At 51.6% G+C, this 17,639-nt stretch overlaps 1 protein-coding gene across 1 annotated transcript in view; it reads right to left on the bottom strand.

The window, feature by feature from the left end:
• Nucleotides 1–17,639, bottom strand: part of PTPN3 (protein tyrosine phosphatase non-receptor type 3) — a 72,148-nt gene that overhangs the window by 20,552 nt on the left and 33,957 nt on the right. Inside the window, exons 13-18 of the mRNA XM_036260812.1 lie at nt 17,117–17,293; nt 7,916–8,102; nt 7,402–7,479; nt 6,238–6,294; nt 4,988–5,144; nt 2,592–2,752 (exon numbers count right to left, since the gene is read on the bottom strand). Of these exons, the coding sequence (XP_036116705.1) occupies nt 2,592–2,752; nt 4,988–5,144; nt 6,238–6,294; nt 7,402–7,479; nt 7,916–8,102; nt 17,117–17,293 (817 nt within the window). The remainder of the gene's footprint in view (nt 1–2,591; nt 2,753–4,987; nt 5,145–6,237; nt 6,295–7,401; nt 7,480–7,915; nt 8,103–17,116; nt 17,294–17,639) is intronic.

Genomic DNA, 17,639 nt, shown 5'->3' with positions numbered 1-17,639 from the left:
TGAGGCAGGACTCCATGTACCCCATCAGCTCCATCACAAAGCACCTCTGCTGTTATGTGTTCTGCATTCTGGAATACTGCAAATGTTATTTTAAAAGAGGATTTCTCTACTTAATTTCTAGGAAATACATAGACCAAATGAAAGAAGTGGAAATGTGTACCTAACTGAAATTTAACCCTAGAAGTTCTGTGTTGTCTACTTCAGATGCTTGAGCCCAACAATAAGCTCTAAAAGTAGGATGTGGGATGAGCGGCAATGGGACAATAGTTAGGGTACAATCTTTACCCTCCCTTCTCCCATCATCCTCTGGATCAGCTTGGACAACCTCCTGGTGATCTGGCTGAATATCACCATTTAGGCCCCATCCCAGCGTGGCTGATTCAGGAGCTGTGGTTGGGCCCAGTGTGACAAGCTCTTCAGGTAATATCACTACAGATGCTCAAAGTGTCATCCTTTGAGAAACACTACTCAGAAACATGGGGGCAGGTGGGTACTTCTCTCTAAAGCATTTTAAAACCATTTCTTGAAGTTCAGTGAATGTTGTTCAAGGAAAACCTTATGTGGGATTCCCATATGTAAAACATAAAAGTAGAGACCCCCTAGTGGAGGTGATTTTCTGGAGCACAGGTTAAGACCAAGCTTGGTCGTCTTCCTCATTGAGAGCACACGGTGCCTCCTTGTGGACAGTGTGATCAAAGACAACTGGTTCCCTCTGGGCTGGAGGGCTTCATCACCTGGAGACATCTCCCAAAGCTCCTTGTTGTATTTCTCACTCCAGGTAGGCCCTTTGCTACCTGACACCCTATGAGCTTAATCTGCATTTAGGCCGTGACCTTCCTGGCCTAATCCCATCCATCCTCTGTTAACCACATCTTACTCCAGAGGACCCCCTGAAACACTCTCACCTCCCGCTTCTATAGAACATACATTCTGTGTAATGAACTCTTGCCCTATCTTGGCCTTTAGCTGTTTATGGAATTCATGATACATCTCCTCAAATATACTAAAATTAGACTGCAAACTTCTTGGGACCAGAAATCCACCTTCTCCCTCCTTCACCGTGTTCCTGATCCAGTGTTCGGCATATGGTGGACACCTAAAACACAGCCCCTGAATGGATGGATGCCTGCACCGTGCCTTTCTCCTTTGACATCTCCTCCAACACCAAAAAAGGAATAAAATTAATATGCTCTGTATCTGGCTTTTAAGTTCTCCTTGTTTCAATTACTTCGGAGAGTGTTTAAAACTACGCAGTTTTAGTGTTTAGAATATGTATTTCAATTCTGAACTTTTTTGCAATGCAAGGCCGGAAAACATAACCTCTCCATTTTCTTCTTTTAAAGTCCTCAGCCTGCATAGCCTCCCGCAGGCCACGGGGAAGAAGGGCTTCCTCTCTTTGTAGATTCTCAGCAGATGTCTATCCAATTCTACCCAAGCAATTATAGTATTCCTAGCCTAAATCCTGATTTCATTTCCACAAGATATGGGCTTATTTTTTTTTGTCTATATTATGTGCCATGGCTGTTAAGTTTTAAACTCCCTATTGATTTTTGGGGAGGAGGTGAGGTCAATTATCTCCACCCTTCACTTGTAAGTTTTATTTTCTACTATTGTTCAATACATCACTCTAATAATGTATTCTATTTACATCCTGTTCCTTACACCATTGCAAGATACACCTGTCCGCACTCAGCACTCTGCGCTCTGCACTCCTTTCTGTTCGATATTCACAGTACTCCCGCTTGCCTGCGTCAGTACGTGGTCCCATACATTTGACAGACTGCCGAGTTTTCCTTCTGTGACCTTTTCCTTTCTACAAATAAACAATGAATTGCGGATTTCTGCTTTCGAATTCGAACTGAGACCGTCTTTCCTCATTTATGAATCCAAACGGTGTGTTGGTGTTAATCATGATCTGTTTTCTTCTGTTATCTTCCACTGCGTGGACTACTGTGCTTTCCACTACCATGAGAAAAACTGGGATGATAAACACACTCCATTTTCATTCTGCTAGTGAGCAGATGAGAAAATCTGACTTAAAGACTGAGCCTTCTTTGTCCTACTTTGCTTTGTCAAGTCTGCGTGTGGGGAAGGAAGACAGCATCTGACTCTGGTTACTACTAATGTTCACAGGGGTCTGGGGACCTGGGGAGAGAAGCCACTGTGCTTTCGTGGGATGGCGCTAACTCCTCCAAATTCTGCAGGATGCCGGTGGGTCAGGGATGGTGGGGTCGGGGACGGGCTTCGTCACGGGCGCCGTCACGGGCGCTCACCCACGCCACCTCTCTACCACCTTCTACCGCTGAGCTGTTGGAACCTTTGTGCTGGCAGCTAAATAGCTCAGAGTCCCTCCTCCTCGATTTCTGACGTGTTCTCCATGACTACCAAACATCGCTGGCATAAGAGGGTGAGGCAGAGTTCAGGGATGGGCCGTGGTCCCGCTTTCTGGGCCGCTCCACTGCCCTGTGCTCGGAGCCCCACCTGTGTTGCATGATGGGCCTGGGCCCCCGAGTCTGGGCTGATTCAACAGCCCCTGAGCAGCCCCCGAGACCTGGGGCCCAGCTGTGGGGTGTGCCCTCGGGCTCTCTTACCTCGAACTGGATCAGCACCGTCCCACTTTCAAGGCCCTTCTTCAGCTGGTCCATGGATCCCTCCAAAGTGTCCGCACCCTCTGGACACACGGGGAAAATGGCCTCTGGGAAGAGCTGGCTCAGCTCATCTTCAGATTTGATATCAGCTAAGGAGTGGACAGCTGTGGTGGACAAGAAAGGGTGTGTTGGGCTGTGGAGCAGTTTCCTCCCCCGAAATTGCACTATGACACCTGGATGCAGATGGTTTAAACCATCTTATTAAATGATTACACACACAGTGATCATCTTCCCCAAAGACACTACTCCTTGTTGAATGATTCAATGTGTGTTGATTGCACAAAATGACATAGTATTCTGGTTTGTTGTTGATAGTATTTAGTACTCAGACTTTTGCTGGAGGTAAAAGAAAGGAAAAGGGTGTTTTTAAAGAAAACATACCTTCTCTGTCTGCTCTCTCTGACCTGGTTCCTCTACTCATCCCCTCGCCCCCTTCTCGGTTCCCTTCCATCTGCTCCCTTAAAACAGGCCCTTTTCCGGCACTGGTGTGAGGTCCAGCATGCCGGCCATGCACCCTGGTCCCACAGACCTCAATCGACCTGACGGCTGTTTTGCGGGTCGAGGCTCCCCAGTAAACAACTCCAGTTCTAACACATGACTAAAAACCACCTGGGACCCCGCTTGCCCCACCGGCACGCCACCAGCCTCACGTGCCTCTCCATCTACTGTTCCTTCCTTCTCCGATCTCCCAAACTGGAAAGTTTAGGCTCGCCTCTGAATTTTCCCTTTCCACCCAGTAGGGGATGTCTCTCCCTCACTCAACAGCCTTCACTGGCTCCTACTGCCTTCAAGACCACAGGAAAGGAGAGGGAAGTAACAACTTGTGCATCTCCCCCGAGTTGGACTGAATCCTCATAATGCCAAACAAGCGTCATTATTCCCATTACACAGATGAGGACTCTGCCTCTCCGGGCAGGACAGGGGAATCTGGTCCACATCTGACCCTAAAGATCACATTCTTTCCCCTGGTCAGAGAGGCTCCCTCTGCTGCTGCTGTCCTGACTTCTGTCCTATAAGCTACTCCCTACACTGCTTGCTTACTTTCCTTTCAGTCAGCTAGCATTTTTACTTCAATGTTTATTTAAAGGATAAACTTATCACTGCAGCTGTGGAAGACCGAGGCCCTGCCCTTATAGCTCTAAGAGTCTCCAGACACGCATCTTCCTCCCCTCAGACAGGCCACCGGTGAGCCCAGCACCCCACGGGCGCACAGTGCCCACGGGCGCACAGAGCAGCTGAGGGCCTGCTCCCCATCGCTGGATTCCTCTGGGCCCTATTATCTTGCGGCCTCACCAGCCACACAGCAGCAGGGCAACCTACTTCACCTCTGTGACTTGGTTTCCCCATTTCCTCAGATGTGGATAACAGCACGAGCACTGTTAAGAGTGTCAGGAGAACTGAGGAGGATAATCACGTAAAGCACTTAGCATAGTGCAAGGCCCTTCACTGGCGCTCCACAGACAGCTGCGCCTACCATAACCGAACACCTACTGTGCGCCGAGCAGGTGCTGGGATTTGGTGGGGGCAGGCGGGGGCGACCTGGAGGGCCCTGCGAGGCCTCCGGAGGAGATGGGAGAGCGTGGACACAGGATGGCTCTGCACTGGAAGTTTAAGGGGAACAGAGGGAGGCATGTGTGGGGGGCTGTGCCATTCACTGCTAAGGCCAGAAAAGGGATGTGGGGCCAGTGATGGTGTTCAGCAGAAGCCACCCTTCAAACATCTGCTCCGCACCAGTCCGCGTCCTAGGTGCTCCCAGTATGAGTATCATTTCATCTTCACGAGAACCCCACGAGGCAGGGGTGGTTGTTGTCCTCGTTTTACATCAGAGGAAACCGAAGCTCAGACTGGGCAAGAAACTTGCTCGAGGTCCCTCCTGGCAGGAGGCGGAGTGAGAACCACCCAAGGCGGCCAGGCCCTGCCCCCCTCTGCTCAAAGCCTCTCCAACAACAACAGAAGCACATGAATAAAATAAAACAGAACCCGATCCTTCCAGAAAGGGTTGAAAATGCAAACACCCGCAGGGCCAGGCAGCTAAGAGATGTGTACTGTGGGCCGAGTTGGGCTTGGGAGGAACTGCAGGTCATGACCTGCATAAAGCGGGGGTGGCGGGGGTGCGTGCTGCCCACCTCCAGAGGATTGGCTGTGAGGGGCCCCTCTGGGAAAATCTTCGAATTTTTCAAGTGAGAAGTCAGATATCCAGGTTATCATGTGAACGTTGTTGATTTTTCAAATGCTAGCTCCAAGCTCAACATTTTCAAAACCAAGGGCCAGATAAGGCCCCCACTTGGCTAGGGCAGAGTCCCTGTGCCCCCCCCACCCCCGCCGCAGGTGGCTGTTACCTTTCCTCCTGATCACCAGGGCCAGCTCCCTGGTGTGGGACTCCCGGCTGGCTTTGATGAACATCACCACTTGGTCATGGGTGTGTTCGGAGATGTCCCGGCCGTTGATGAACACGATTTGATCCCCTTCGTTCAGCTTAGGAATGCAGGTATCCGCCTGAGTGGAGGGGAAAGCCAGCGCCTTCGGTTACTGTCCTCCAGGGAAGGGTGCCGATGCTCTGAGCCCAGACACCCCACACCAGGCTCAGGCTCCCCTCTCCCTCAGGGGTGCCGTCTTTGGTTTCGCAGCCACTGCTAGGATGACCTGACAGCTGGTTGTGGGATTCTAACGACCTGCTGCTCAGAATGTAAGTTTTGATGGTTTCTTTCCTTTTTCTTTCTTTTTTTTGGGCATGTGCCCCTAGTGGGGACCGAACCCAGGACTCTCTGGTCCGCAGGCCGACGCTCCAACTGCTGAGCCAAACCGGCCAGGGCCAGAATGCAAGTTTCGAAACATCTCGGAGCAGGCGAAGAAAATCACGGGAGCCATTTCTCTGTGGCGGCAAAGCAACCTCCCTTAGTAACGGGACGCAATGCCTGTGATGAGTCTAGCCTTGTTTTCTAGATGGGCTGTTTGAAAATGATTTGTCAGCTAAAAGTGCGTATTTCCCCATCTGGCAATGGAACAAGACTGGAAGCAGAACACCAAGGCAGAAGGCATGACGGAGAGAAGCCGGGCACTGAACAGGGTACAACGGCAGCCTCGGCATTGGAAACGGGCCACAGGCAGTGAGAAGTAACCGCCAGTCTCAGGACTGCCCGAGGGCAAGGCCCCGACTCCGGGGCCTCCTCGGGAGGCACAGCGACCCACCCAGTGGCGCTCCCTGCTTTAGAAAAGCACATGGTCTGCTGAGGAGGCCATGTGCCCCCTCAGAGTGAGCCGAACAGCATACTGTGCCTCAGTTTCCTTCTCTTGAGCAGCCTTCTAATTTTCAACATGCACACCAGTCACCCGGGGAGCCTGTAAAAAGGCAGACCATGGTCTGGGAGGTCGGTGGTGGGGCCCGGGATTCTGCATTTCTCCTGAGCTCCCAGGGCCTCACAGAGCAGCAAGGTCCTGGGAAACATGGCCTCTGTTCTTTCTCCTCCCCATCTACATGCACTGACACACACCCTCCGCTGCTGGCTACAGGGACACAGGGCACAGAAACAGAGGTCTCTTAGATTCAGGGGCAAGGAAACAGGGGAAGGGAAGGAACATGTTTACTTACAGGTGACTCTGGGTTTATCCTCGATACCACAAGAGGCATCTTTTGATCCACGCCTCCCTGTAAACATGCAAAATTAAAAAACAAAACAGCCACGTGAGTCGTTCACAGCAACAGAGACATGGCGCTCTCGCCGGCACAAGGCGGGGTCCGACTTCACTTTATCCTGTTTCAATCCCCGGGCTCCTGAGCCCTCTGGGTCTAGCGGAATGACCCGAAGACTGCTCAGAAGCTCTCACTGCCATCCCCACGTTCCACGAGCTTAAGGTGCACATGGAGGACGCAAGTTCCTTTAATAAAATGCAAACAACTCCAAGACAGAGACCCCAAAAGCACAGGCTCTAAGTGCTGACGGACAGGGAGTTTTCTGTGGAGGAGACAGAAGTCACAGACGAGGTCCCACGCTGTGAGGGCTTTGGCCTGGGAGAGCAGGTCATCTGTGGGGTTCCTGGGGTACTGGAAAGGGGTGCACAGTAGCAGCTGTGGGGTGGGCAGCAAAGACCAGCTGCCCTCACTCAGCTCTAGAGTAGGGGCTGGTCAACCTTTTCTACAGAGGACCGGACAGTACATACTTTAGGCTTTGTGAGACAGAGGGCTCTGTTGCAAATGCTCAACTCTGCCACCAGAGGAGCCATAAACCACTTGTAAATGAATTGCTGTGGTTGTGTTCCAATAAAACTTTATTTGCAAAAACAGGTGGGATTCGGCCCCCCCCCCCCCCCCCCCCCGGCCACAGTTTGCAGACCCCACCCAGAAGCAGGGAAAGGAGGGTAAAGGCCCTGCAACCTGAACCACTGTTTTCTCTTATTGGCTTAGCAATGCTGAGGGCTCTCTTATTAACCGCTCTTCCCGAAGTAGATCTGCTTGCCAACTGTGGGCCCTCCTCTCTCTGAGCCTTAGTGTGCAGCTGTAAAATGGGATTCAAAATGCCAGCTTCACTGACTAGACTCAGTAAGGTGGTATAAATAAGTGCACAGCAAACACCAAGCACAGCACAGGCACTGGTATGAGGCAGCTGCCGTGGGCACATGAAAACACTCCCGACTCTGAGGGTAGAGCCAAGCCCTCAGGTAGCCTGAGGTACGCGGCACGCTTCCAGTGGAAATTAAACGTCATCTACAGATGGCTTCAGAACATCACACTTCCTTACAAATACATACAACATACCTTCAGATTAAATCCAAATTTTCCCTCTTCATCTGGTGTGATACGGATCAAGACTAAGTAACCATCACCATTGTCGTTCTGGAAAATGATGGAAAGTGGTCAGTTATGTGACTTCCCTCTCCAGTGGTTGCTAAGAATACAGTTTTTCTTTTTGGTTAATCCTCACCCGAGGATATTTTTCCATTGATTTTTAGATAGAGTGGAAGGGAGGAAGGAGGGGAGGGAGGGAGGGAGAGGGAGAGAGAGAAACATCAATGTGAGGGAGACACATTAATTGGGTGCCTCCCACACAACCCCAACCAGGGCCAGGTTTTGAATCTGCAACCCAGGTACGTGCTCTTGACCAGAAATCGAACCCACAACCCTTCGGTCCTCAGGCTGATGCTCTAACCACTGAGTCAAACTGGTCAGGGGAAGAATACATTTTCTTAACTGCCCATGTGGTGCCTCTGCAGCAGGAAGCCTGGGGGGGTCACCTGGCTACCTGAGCATTGCAGGACCCCAGCTCCCTCACCTTGTCACAGTAGTACTGGCTGGAGTCCTCGGTGGAGCCCCCTTTGGTCACCCTGTGGAAGTCCTCTAAGGACTGCTGATCCACACCATCAGGGGAGCAGGAGCCTGGAGCATTTGAAGATGGAGACACAGAACTGGATGACTTCCGGGTCAGGCAGCTTTGTGTTGGATTGCTCTCGGATATGCTCCTTCATCATGGGGGAGGAGGAGATATTTCAATAACCGGATTAATATTTTATCAGAGCAAACATTACTGGCTGCTGAGACCTGAAATCCCATGGTTATCACGAACCTTTGGAACCTTAGGAGAGCTCCAAAGGTCAGCCTCAGGGCTCTGGCACACCCAGAGTCCATGGGCTACTCTCGTCCCCATCGGGCCTAAACATCACCACCTTCAGTTTGGGGGAAAAGGGACAGAAGGTCAGGGCAGATCCAGGAGCTGCTGAAACTCAGCTCCCCTCCCAGCTGCACCAGAAGGGTGATGGGGAAACGTGCCAGCTACTCGGACACACACCTCCAGCCCTCCTGGAAGCTTCCTTCTGCCTCCACCCTGCTTCACAGAACTCCTGGCTCCCCAAAGGAAATGGGACAAACGTCGCATAGTCAGGGCAATTAGTAGTAATCCTAGTCTGTGTTATTTGCCCGTGACATCCATTAGCTGCCCACGCTGAGATTATGTTTATTTTTCTCTAACATGGGTCCTTCTGTGTCTTAGAGCTGCACTGTCCAATACGGTGGCCACCAGTCACACATGGCTATTTAAATAACTTGGGATTAGAAAGCCCTTCCATTGTACCAGTCCATTTACAAATGATCACATGTGGCTTCGGCTCCTGCACAGGGCAGCGCAGTTACGCAACATCCCCATCATCACAGGAAGTTCCGCTGGACAGCACGGTCTTAGAGAATTACAGACCATTAGAACTCAGCTAGTCTCTATGGGCATCTGGTCCAACTCCCCTTTCGTAGATGAAGACACTGTTGTCGAGAGACACTGAGTGACTTGCCCAAGGTCCACAGCATTCTCCTCACTTCACAGACAGAAGTCTGATGGACATGGATTCCCGAGCACTGGTTCATGTCCAGGCCTTGCCAAGTCTGCTCCTAAGACAGCCTCCCCCGCAAATGTCTAACCTCACAGGGCCACAGGGAGTAACATCTCAGCCGGCGCTGCTTAGGACACTCAGCTTCTCTGCCCGCCCCCCCCCCCGAGCCTCTGGCCTAGCAAAAGATGCCTTAAGAAGCCTACAGAATACAGGCTTTCCCCCATGTTCTACGTATAAAGTTAAGTGATGGGGTGGTGCGTAGACGGAGACATCCGGTGAGAGACAGAAGACCGCTGCCACTGCCTCCTACTAAGCCTTTGTTTCATTTAGTGATGGTTTCTCTCCGTTTCCCAGCAAGTTCAGATTAGCTTACTTTAAATACACAATCTGTATCCTATTCAATTCATGGAGTCACAATTCCGACTGATCGGAATACAGAAATCCAGTTCCAGACCAGTGAGGAATATGGGAAAGGTGCTATGGATGGGAAGGCATTTCGGGCAGGATACTTGGGAACTGAAGCTGCATACTAGTGGTAGGTTTTCAGACTAAAAATGAATGAGACCAATTTACTTAAAACAAAGCTTAAAAAAAACATCCCCACAAGTAGGGCAGCTTGGCTGTTTTAATGTTCACAAGAGCACCCCCTTGTGGCAGAATCAACCCAAACAGGGTTTGGGAAACGCTGTGTCCAGTTTGGGGGTGGACCTGAGCCTTCAGTAGGAAGAAGTTGCTAGCAGCATGCACACTTCAGATGTGTGGAAGACCCCAGAGGGTGATAGCGATGGAAAGGGTCACGGGCATGCAAAAAAACCCCCCAAATCCCCACAAAAAACAGGAAAGCAAGGCGACAAAGCAGAAGAGAACAGACTGATTTCTGTGTAATTCTAATGTATTTTATATTCACTCTTTTTCTAAATTTTTAATGTGTGAATTACATCATTGAAGGTTTTAACGTATTTTTGTTTTCAGTAGTAGATGTAACGGTCTACCCAAAACGGCCCTCCCAGTACCAAACAGAACATACTCAAAGCCATCATGTGCTCCACCCTACTTTCCAACTAGGGTCAGAGAGGTTACTTTGAAACTTTTATTTCCTTTATTGATTTGAGAGAGAGAGGAAGGGAGAGGGAGAGAGAGAGAAACATTGATAAGAGAAAACATCGACTGGCCGCCTCCTGCACACCCCCACTGGGGATCAGGCCCACAGCCTGGGCATGTGCCCTGATCGGGATTCAAACCAGTGACCTCTTGTTTGACGCTCAACCACTGAGCCACACTGGCCTGGCGACAGGTTACATTTAGACAGTAATTTATTAAACCTGTTTACTAAATGGTATTTTTTGGCTGATCAACTGTGTCCAGACGTTCCCTGTAGGCTGCAGGGACGTTCTGCTCAGAATGGAGATGGGCAGATGGTGAGGGGGACACTGGGGGACGAGAGCAGTGAGGAGGTGGCAGCTGGACGCAGCACAGGGGTGCCAGGAGCGAAGACGCCGAACCATGTCGGCTCCCTTTCTCCTTGGGGCAGGACGTGAGGTGCTAATGAGGGGGAGCCCAGTGGGTGAGGAGGGAAAGATGAGGGGAGCTGGGGGTGGACCAGGGCGAGGGAAGTGAGGAGACAGGGCTGCTGCAGGAAGCAGGCAGGTGACGGGGAGGAGGCAGCAGAAGCAAGGTTTGTCCATGAGGCAGGAAGGGGACACTTGTCAGAGGAGGAGGAAGAGGGAAGGGGGCTGTCACTGCCATCTGGGATCCAGAGCAGCCAGGGAGGAACTGACCAACCCCAGCTCCCTGGGAATAAAGGGCTAGAGACAGACAGGCAAACAGGTATTCGCCTCAGCTTCGGCACAGTAAATGTGACAGGTTTCAGACACCACAGCCATGACAGAATCCTTTTCTCTGAAGGAAAGCACCGTTCAAGTAAAAATGGGAAGACTGCTCATGAACAAAATACCCGTGTGATGCTTCTATTACCCCCTCTCCTGAACACTAGGCAATGACCAAGTCCTCTGCCTCCAGACCTGTTACACGGAGCAAAGCTGTGCTTCCGCTAATAACGTGCGAGGAGCCCCCCCCCCCCCCAGTCTCTGAGCTTTTTCAAGGTCGGGAGAGACGGCAGACTGCTTTGCATTCCCTCCTAGTGCTCAGGCACACAGAGCACACTGGGTTAGGATGCTGGTGGAGGAAGGGAAATGCAATGCCGCACGGGAAATGCCCGCTGGTCCCTGGGACTCGGACTTCCTCTGAAAGCTCTGAAAGCTCAGACCGCCCTGGGAACCGGGAAGCCCAGGGGAAAGAGGAGGCGGGGTCAGCATCTCAGTGCAGAGCTCCTGGGAGCGCCAGAGGATACTGTCAAAAGGCAGGTGGCTCAGCAGGCCTGCGGCAGGCCCGGGCTGCTTTCTGACAGGCTCCCAGGGAGGCTGCCGTCCGAGCCGCGGCCAAAGCTGCGGCGGTGAGGGCTGGAAGGAGGCATCCCGGCTCTGCTACGTTTCTTTGGAAGAAGACTCCTGGGGAAATGTTTCACGAGGATCCTTACATAAGGGTCATTGAGTAACAAAAAGAACAGTGTCTTAAGTACGGGTTCTTGAGACGGAGACATTCTTCACACAACACTCAGCTTTGCAATCAACCTGAGCACCCACGACCAGGATAACTCCGGGAGGGAATATGCTGCAGACACCTTGCTTTCTGAGCTCACGTTTCTTCATTGGTGGGATGTGTCCCTTTCCTCCTCCCACTACCCCCTCAGGTATTAAGACACCTCAACAGCAAGAAAGCGCTGGTTAAATTTGAGTCAATGACACCTGAATTCTCCAATGAGCACGTCTCATCAGCACGAGACCCGCAGCAGCCCCCACCTCACGGCCCTGCTCATAGACGACAGGGAATCAAAACTGGCAAAATCATCCGTGTGGTGCCGCTCATGTGACACAGTGCCTGACGCGGACGTGGCGGAGGGGCATCCCAGTGCGAAAACGCGGGAGCTTGTTTGTGATCGCCCCAACAGCCCCGCTTCACATCACCATCTGTCTGTCTCTCCAGTCCTCCATCCATCCAATCATTCGCTGAATATCTCTTCAGGGGGGCGGCAGAGGTGAATAGGACGTGATCCCTCAAGGTTCACTGTCTAGTTTATAAGGCGACGTAAAAGCAATCGAAGAGTAACAGCATGTCTGGGGGTGTACAGTCATCGGGGTGCAGTGGGGCCAGGAGAGCTTCGCAGAGGAGAAGGTATTCTAGGCAAAACATCAGTAATATAAATGCAGCCCTGGCTGGTTTATCAGCTCAGCAGTTAGAGCGTCCGCCTGTGGATCAGAGAGTCTCAGGTTCGATTCTGGCCAAGGGCACGTACCTCGGTTGCAGTTTGTCCCTGGCCCTCATCAGGGTCATGTGGGAGGCAACTAGTCGATGTGTCCCTCTCACATCGATGTTTCTCTCCCTCTCTCTCCCCCTCCTTCCCTCCTGTTCTATCTGAAGATAAATGGAAAAAAATATCCTTGTGTGAGGATTAAAATATGTATACATAAAGTCATTAAATAAAAAATATATATTAGAAAAACACTAAGCAACAATATATGCAGACGCATGAAACTGAACAAGCACAGAAACGGCTGTAAGCAGGAAGTGCCCCGCTTGGGTGTGGATTTCAGAAAGATCAGCCCGTTACCCTTGTTAAGGACGGTTTACAAGGAGAGACCAAGACAGGAGGCTCAGACACTGCTGCCACGTCCCTGCAGGAGACGACAGTGACTGAATCAGTGGGCATGGAGGGTCCAGTTCAAGAGGGGCTAGGGAGGAAGCGTTAACGAGGTGGGGGGCGGGGAGAGGAGTCAAGGATGACTGCAGTTCCCAGCAGGTGCACACTGGGTAGCGCTGAAAGGCGGTCCCATTCACCAGACACGGGAAGAGCCACGGCGGGCGTGAAGATGAGGAGCTGGGCCCGGGCCACGCTGGGTTTCAGACGCCCGCCCCGTGTCCACAGGGAAGGGTCCGAACCAAGTACAAGACAGGCTGGGTGCAGGGAAGGTGAACGCAAAGCTCCTCAAGAGCCCTGGTGCTGGTGGGTCTCTGCGGGACACTCAGCCGGCGAAGGCCCTGTCACCAGGTTCAAATCTGGGTGCCACCCTCTCATAAAAGCAGTATGAACTCGGAGAATAGTGACTGAGAGCGTGAAGGGTGAAGAGTGACCGGAGGAAGTGGACCTGTTACCTTAAAGGACAGTGCACAAGGCTGTCAGGCAGACTGGAGACAGACACCACGGGAGGTGTCCCAGGAGCTCCAGGCAGGGGCCTGTGCCTGCGGATGGCAGTGCTCAGGCTGGGCCACTGCCCGGGCGGAGGAGCTGTCCAGCGACAGGAGAGCTCGTCCCTGGCAGGGTGACCAGGGGACAGGGCCTAGGGGATTCCTACATGGCTGATGTGACTGAAGAAGGGTATTCCCAAAGTCCCTTCCAATGCACAGAAATTGTTCAGAAATTTTTTTCTGCCTGCCATTACAAAAGCAAATTAAGAAAGTTTTAACGGTACGATACACATATAGACTGGGTTGGCCTAACCACTGTGCAGTGTAGTGGCATTAAGGGTGCTCACACTGCGGTGTGCCCAGAAGCTCTGGAGTACACAGTGGCAGGTGCCACGGGTCCCATGGAACACGGCCACTCTGAAGCAAGACAAGCGAGTAGCAAAGGCATCGTGATGGCAGGACGCCTGACTCCCTCCGAGTGTCTCCTCTGGTGACCTGTCACAGCTGTGACAAAACCACCACCAAGTTCTTCACACGCGTCCCCAATCTGCCCACAGACTTGTCCCCCTCCGGTGTCTGCTCTGCAAAGCCATTTTCCTTTAGGGAACGTCCCTCCCATTTTTCTGGGTGGTTGGTTTGGGTTATTCTGCCATGAAGGAAACTTCCTTCTCTGCAGATTGTGATCTTTGCTCTGAAGACGGAAGGGCTGAGAGAGCCTAGAGTAACGGGTACAGCCCAAGGGCACAGAGCACGCTGCCAAGGATTCATCTCTGTAACCCCAACTTTGCTGTGCCACTGGAAATACGGGCAAACCGGCGGGCCGCTCCGCCAGACACCATTCCCAGACCCTGAGCTGCGCCACTTCGGGTGTAGCGCTGAGGCTACGGGCCCCTCTCCTCCCTTTCTCTTTCTTCTTTCTAAGTGGGCACGGCACAGCACACTTAATTCTTCTTTCTAAAAGGAACCCTCCTCCATGCCTGTGCTAGTATTCGCCTGATTTCTGACAGAATCCTTCTTTATGCCTCTTAACACAAATCTGCTGCGTAAAACATGTCAAACATTTCTTAAACATTTTGCAAATACTCACTGCAGTAACCACCCAGTTTCTTCACCAAGTACAGATCAACGCCTCTTGCCTCGGGCAATGGACAGCCTCCAGACTCCCAGGGAGGCAGGCTGCCTCGGGAGACCCTGAAGGCTTCCGCCGGCAAGCAGGGGTCTCCCCGCCTCACTGAGGTGGTAGGGGCTGCCGTTTTTCAACTGTTCACCCCGCTTGCAAAGCACAGCCGCCACCGTGACTGCGGGATGTCTGCTGTCGGCGCACCTGGCAAAGCCCTGCCAAGGAAGGCTGCCTTTCAATCACCATTATTGGCTACTTTTAACATTTAGCTGCAAAATAAAAAGTGCCCCAGGATGACACATCTTACAAGGTCTCCTGGAGAAAGTTCAGAAAGAATTGATGTGCAACGCATCCGGGTGAGCAGGGTCAGAAATGGCTTAAATCAAACTGGGCTTGAGGAAGTGGATTTGAAATTTAATTCGAATGAACTTAATAAATTCAAACAGCCATAGGTGGCGTGGGGCTCCTGAACTGGACTGCTAAAGGTCTTGGATGCTCTGCAATTAACTGCGTGGTGAGATGACACACCACGGCAGGAACATCTGACGGAGGACACATAATTGGGCTTCTTGGAACCTTCAGACAACTCCCCAAACACTCGGCTCCTTTTACCAAAGCGACAGGGCCCCCCAGCACGACGATGAAGTCTGATGTGCCATCTGCCCAGCCAGCCCAGAGGCCCCTGAAGGCACAGACTTGTCTAATTCGTCCTGTCGTTCCCTGGATGAGTGGGGAAAGGTAAACAAAGTGTGCTGCTGGACTTCAAACATCCCCACGCCGCTGGATGGAATTCCCATCCCCTGCACCCGTGCTGAGCAGGGCTATCAACAGCAGCTTCTGGGATGAGGGGAACAGGCTTCACCTGTGCTGTCCAACACGGGAGCCACGACCCACGTGAGGATCTTGGGCACCTGAAATGAGGCTGTGTGACTGAGGGACTGAATTTAAATTTTATTTTCCTTTAAATAATTTTTTTTTTTATCCTCACCTGAGGACATTTTTGCATTTATCTTCAGATAGAGCAGGAGAGAAAGAGAGAAGAAAAGAGAGAGAGAAATATCGATGTGAGAGGGACACATCGATTGGTTGCCACCCACACGACCCCAACTGGGGCTGGGGACAAACTGCAACCGAGGTACATGCCCTTAGTGGAAACCAAACCCAGGACTCTCTGGTCCACGGGCCGACGCTCTAACTGCTGAGCCAAACCAGCCAGGGCTTATTTTCCTTTAAATAATTTCAATCTGAATAGCCACAGTGGCTAGTGGCTACTGTACTGGTCAGGGAAGGTCTAGCTGCTCCACAATTCCATGAAGAGACTGAAACCACAGTAGGACGAGCTGTCGCGAGGCTGTGACTGGGCCTCCCAGAGCCCCTGGTCGTCCCCACACGCGCTTTCTCCTTTCAGCAAAGGGACAGAGCCCACTGCAGACTCAGTCTGGTGCGAGCGATGCGTCTGCCCTCGAGCCCTGTATTTCCAGATTTGCAAAGCCAGTGAGACACAGAGAACGCACACACTCCCCTGGAGCCTCACCAGGCCTGCAGTTGGGGCAAGAGATAGTGATCATTTCAACAAAAGCATCATCCAAGCTCAGGTCACAGGGAGACAATGGCCAGAGGGATTATTTAACTGGACGTGTTAAGAACACAGATAAGCTAGAAACCGTGTTTGCTGTGGTCTGGGGCAACAAAGGGCGCAACCGCGCACACGTGGGAAATGGGACGTGCCACTGCCTGCGAGGCCTGGAGGAAGTCGGGTTGGGTTTGCCGCGCTCAGCCAGCAGCTAGAATGTAACGTTCGCGGATGGGCCCAAGTGCTCCTTGCTAACCCTCCACTGCTGGGGGAGGGGGAGGCCGCATGTTCATATCAGGGAGGTAGTCTGGGGCTTCACAGGATGGAGACCAGTGACCACGGCTCACTTCCTAACAGTTTCTCCTATCCCACTCTAGCTTAAAAGGTCATTTTATTAATTATGATCTGGATCTTTTCCACGTCAAAAAATGATTTGAGACAGCTTACTCTAAAATGTACAGATATGGTAGAACTGTGAATTAATTGAAACAAGAGAAAAATGTAAGGCAAGGAAGAGGAGGGACTCTATCAGAAATCTGGGCTAAGGGAAGCCAATTCAACTGAGCACAACACAGAGCTCGGAGCTCCCTGGTAGTCAAGTCAAAAAGGGAACTAGTGTATTAGATACATCTTATTGACAAATAGTAGGACGCAAACCAGTATTTCAGGAGAGATCGTTTTTTGCTGGCTTTGAGAGGAGTTGGTCACATTTAATAAAAGGAGAGTGGGGGACATCAAAGAACTTAATGCAAAGCGTCTTTGACAAAAATTTAACAGAAAAGCAGAGATGTTCTATGCATGTTTTTCTTTATACTAAATATTCATTAAAGACAAAATGAAAACGAAAACCCCGAGGGCATCCTGTGGAGAGCCAGGAAGAAGCATGTTTCCAGGGACCTGGAACCGGCAGTGTTAAAACTTGGACAACCTAGAGAAATATGACTGTGGTGACCATGTCTACACCCTTGGAATGTGGAATGACTAACACAGGGCTTTGCTCACAGACGGGAGAGGCCACTAGTCAGGACAGATAACTGGGAGAGGAGGAGGTCTTCAGAAGCCAAGCCCCTGGCCCCAGGCACCCAGCTTGCTTCCGGTGAGCACCCCAGGTTGCTGGCTGTGGGCTCCAGTCCTGGACTCCTCTTAACCAACCTCTTGGGACTGAACAAACTCAACAACCAAAACAAGAAGGTGAAATGAAAGAATAACCCGATTTCTTACTCTTGGTGTGGGCTTTGGTTCTGAGAAACCTCGGAATCGCTGTCTTTTGGGGAGAGCGAGCCCTTGTAGGTGTAGAACACGTCCTCGGTCTCGGTGATGTAGGTCATCTCGTTGGCGAGGTTGTCCGCAGAAGAGTGCCGTGGCTTTCGGATCTCATGCCGGAGCCGCGGACTGCGCCTGGGCGGGGAGAGGGTGGCGTGTGACACGTTGCAAGAAAATTCCATTTAACAGTTGTTATCAGACACCAGTGATTTAACTTGTGCCCTGACCTTTTCAAGGATACCTGGGCTGATGCCATTGGAAATGAGGAGCCCATTCACCTATTACTACCTGAGGGCGACATGGGTCCCCAATACTCTCAGCCCCGTGGTGCAGCCCCCAGAGCAGTGGGCTCAGCTTTATAAACAGGAGATGGTATTGGTTCACGCCCTTGGGGGAGGCACTGAGTGGTGACTGAGGGGAGTCATTATTCGAGGAGGACTCAAGCTCTCAGTGCATAAGTGACAGGCCATACTGACTGCTG

The sequence above is a fragment of the Molossus molossus genome, unplaced genomic scaffold, assembly GCF_014108415.1.
Source record: "Molossus molossus isolate mMolMol1 unplaced genomic scaffold, mMolMol1.p scaffold_m16_p_14, whole genome shotgun sequence".
NCBI classification, from domain to species: Eukaryota; Metazoa; Chordata; class Mammalia; order Chiroptera; family Molossidae; genus Molossus; species Molossus molossus.
This window is presented reverse-complemented; position numbering and strand designations above follow the sequence as displayed.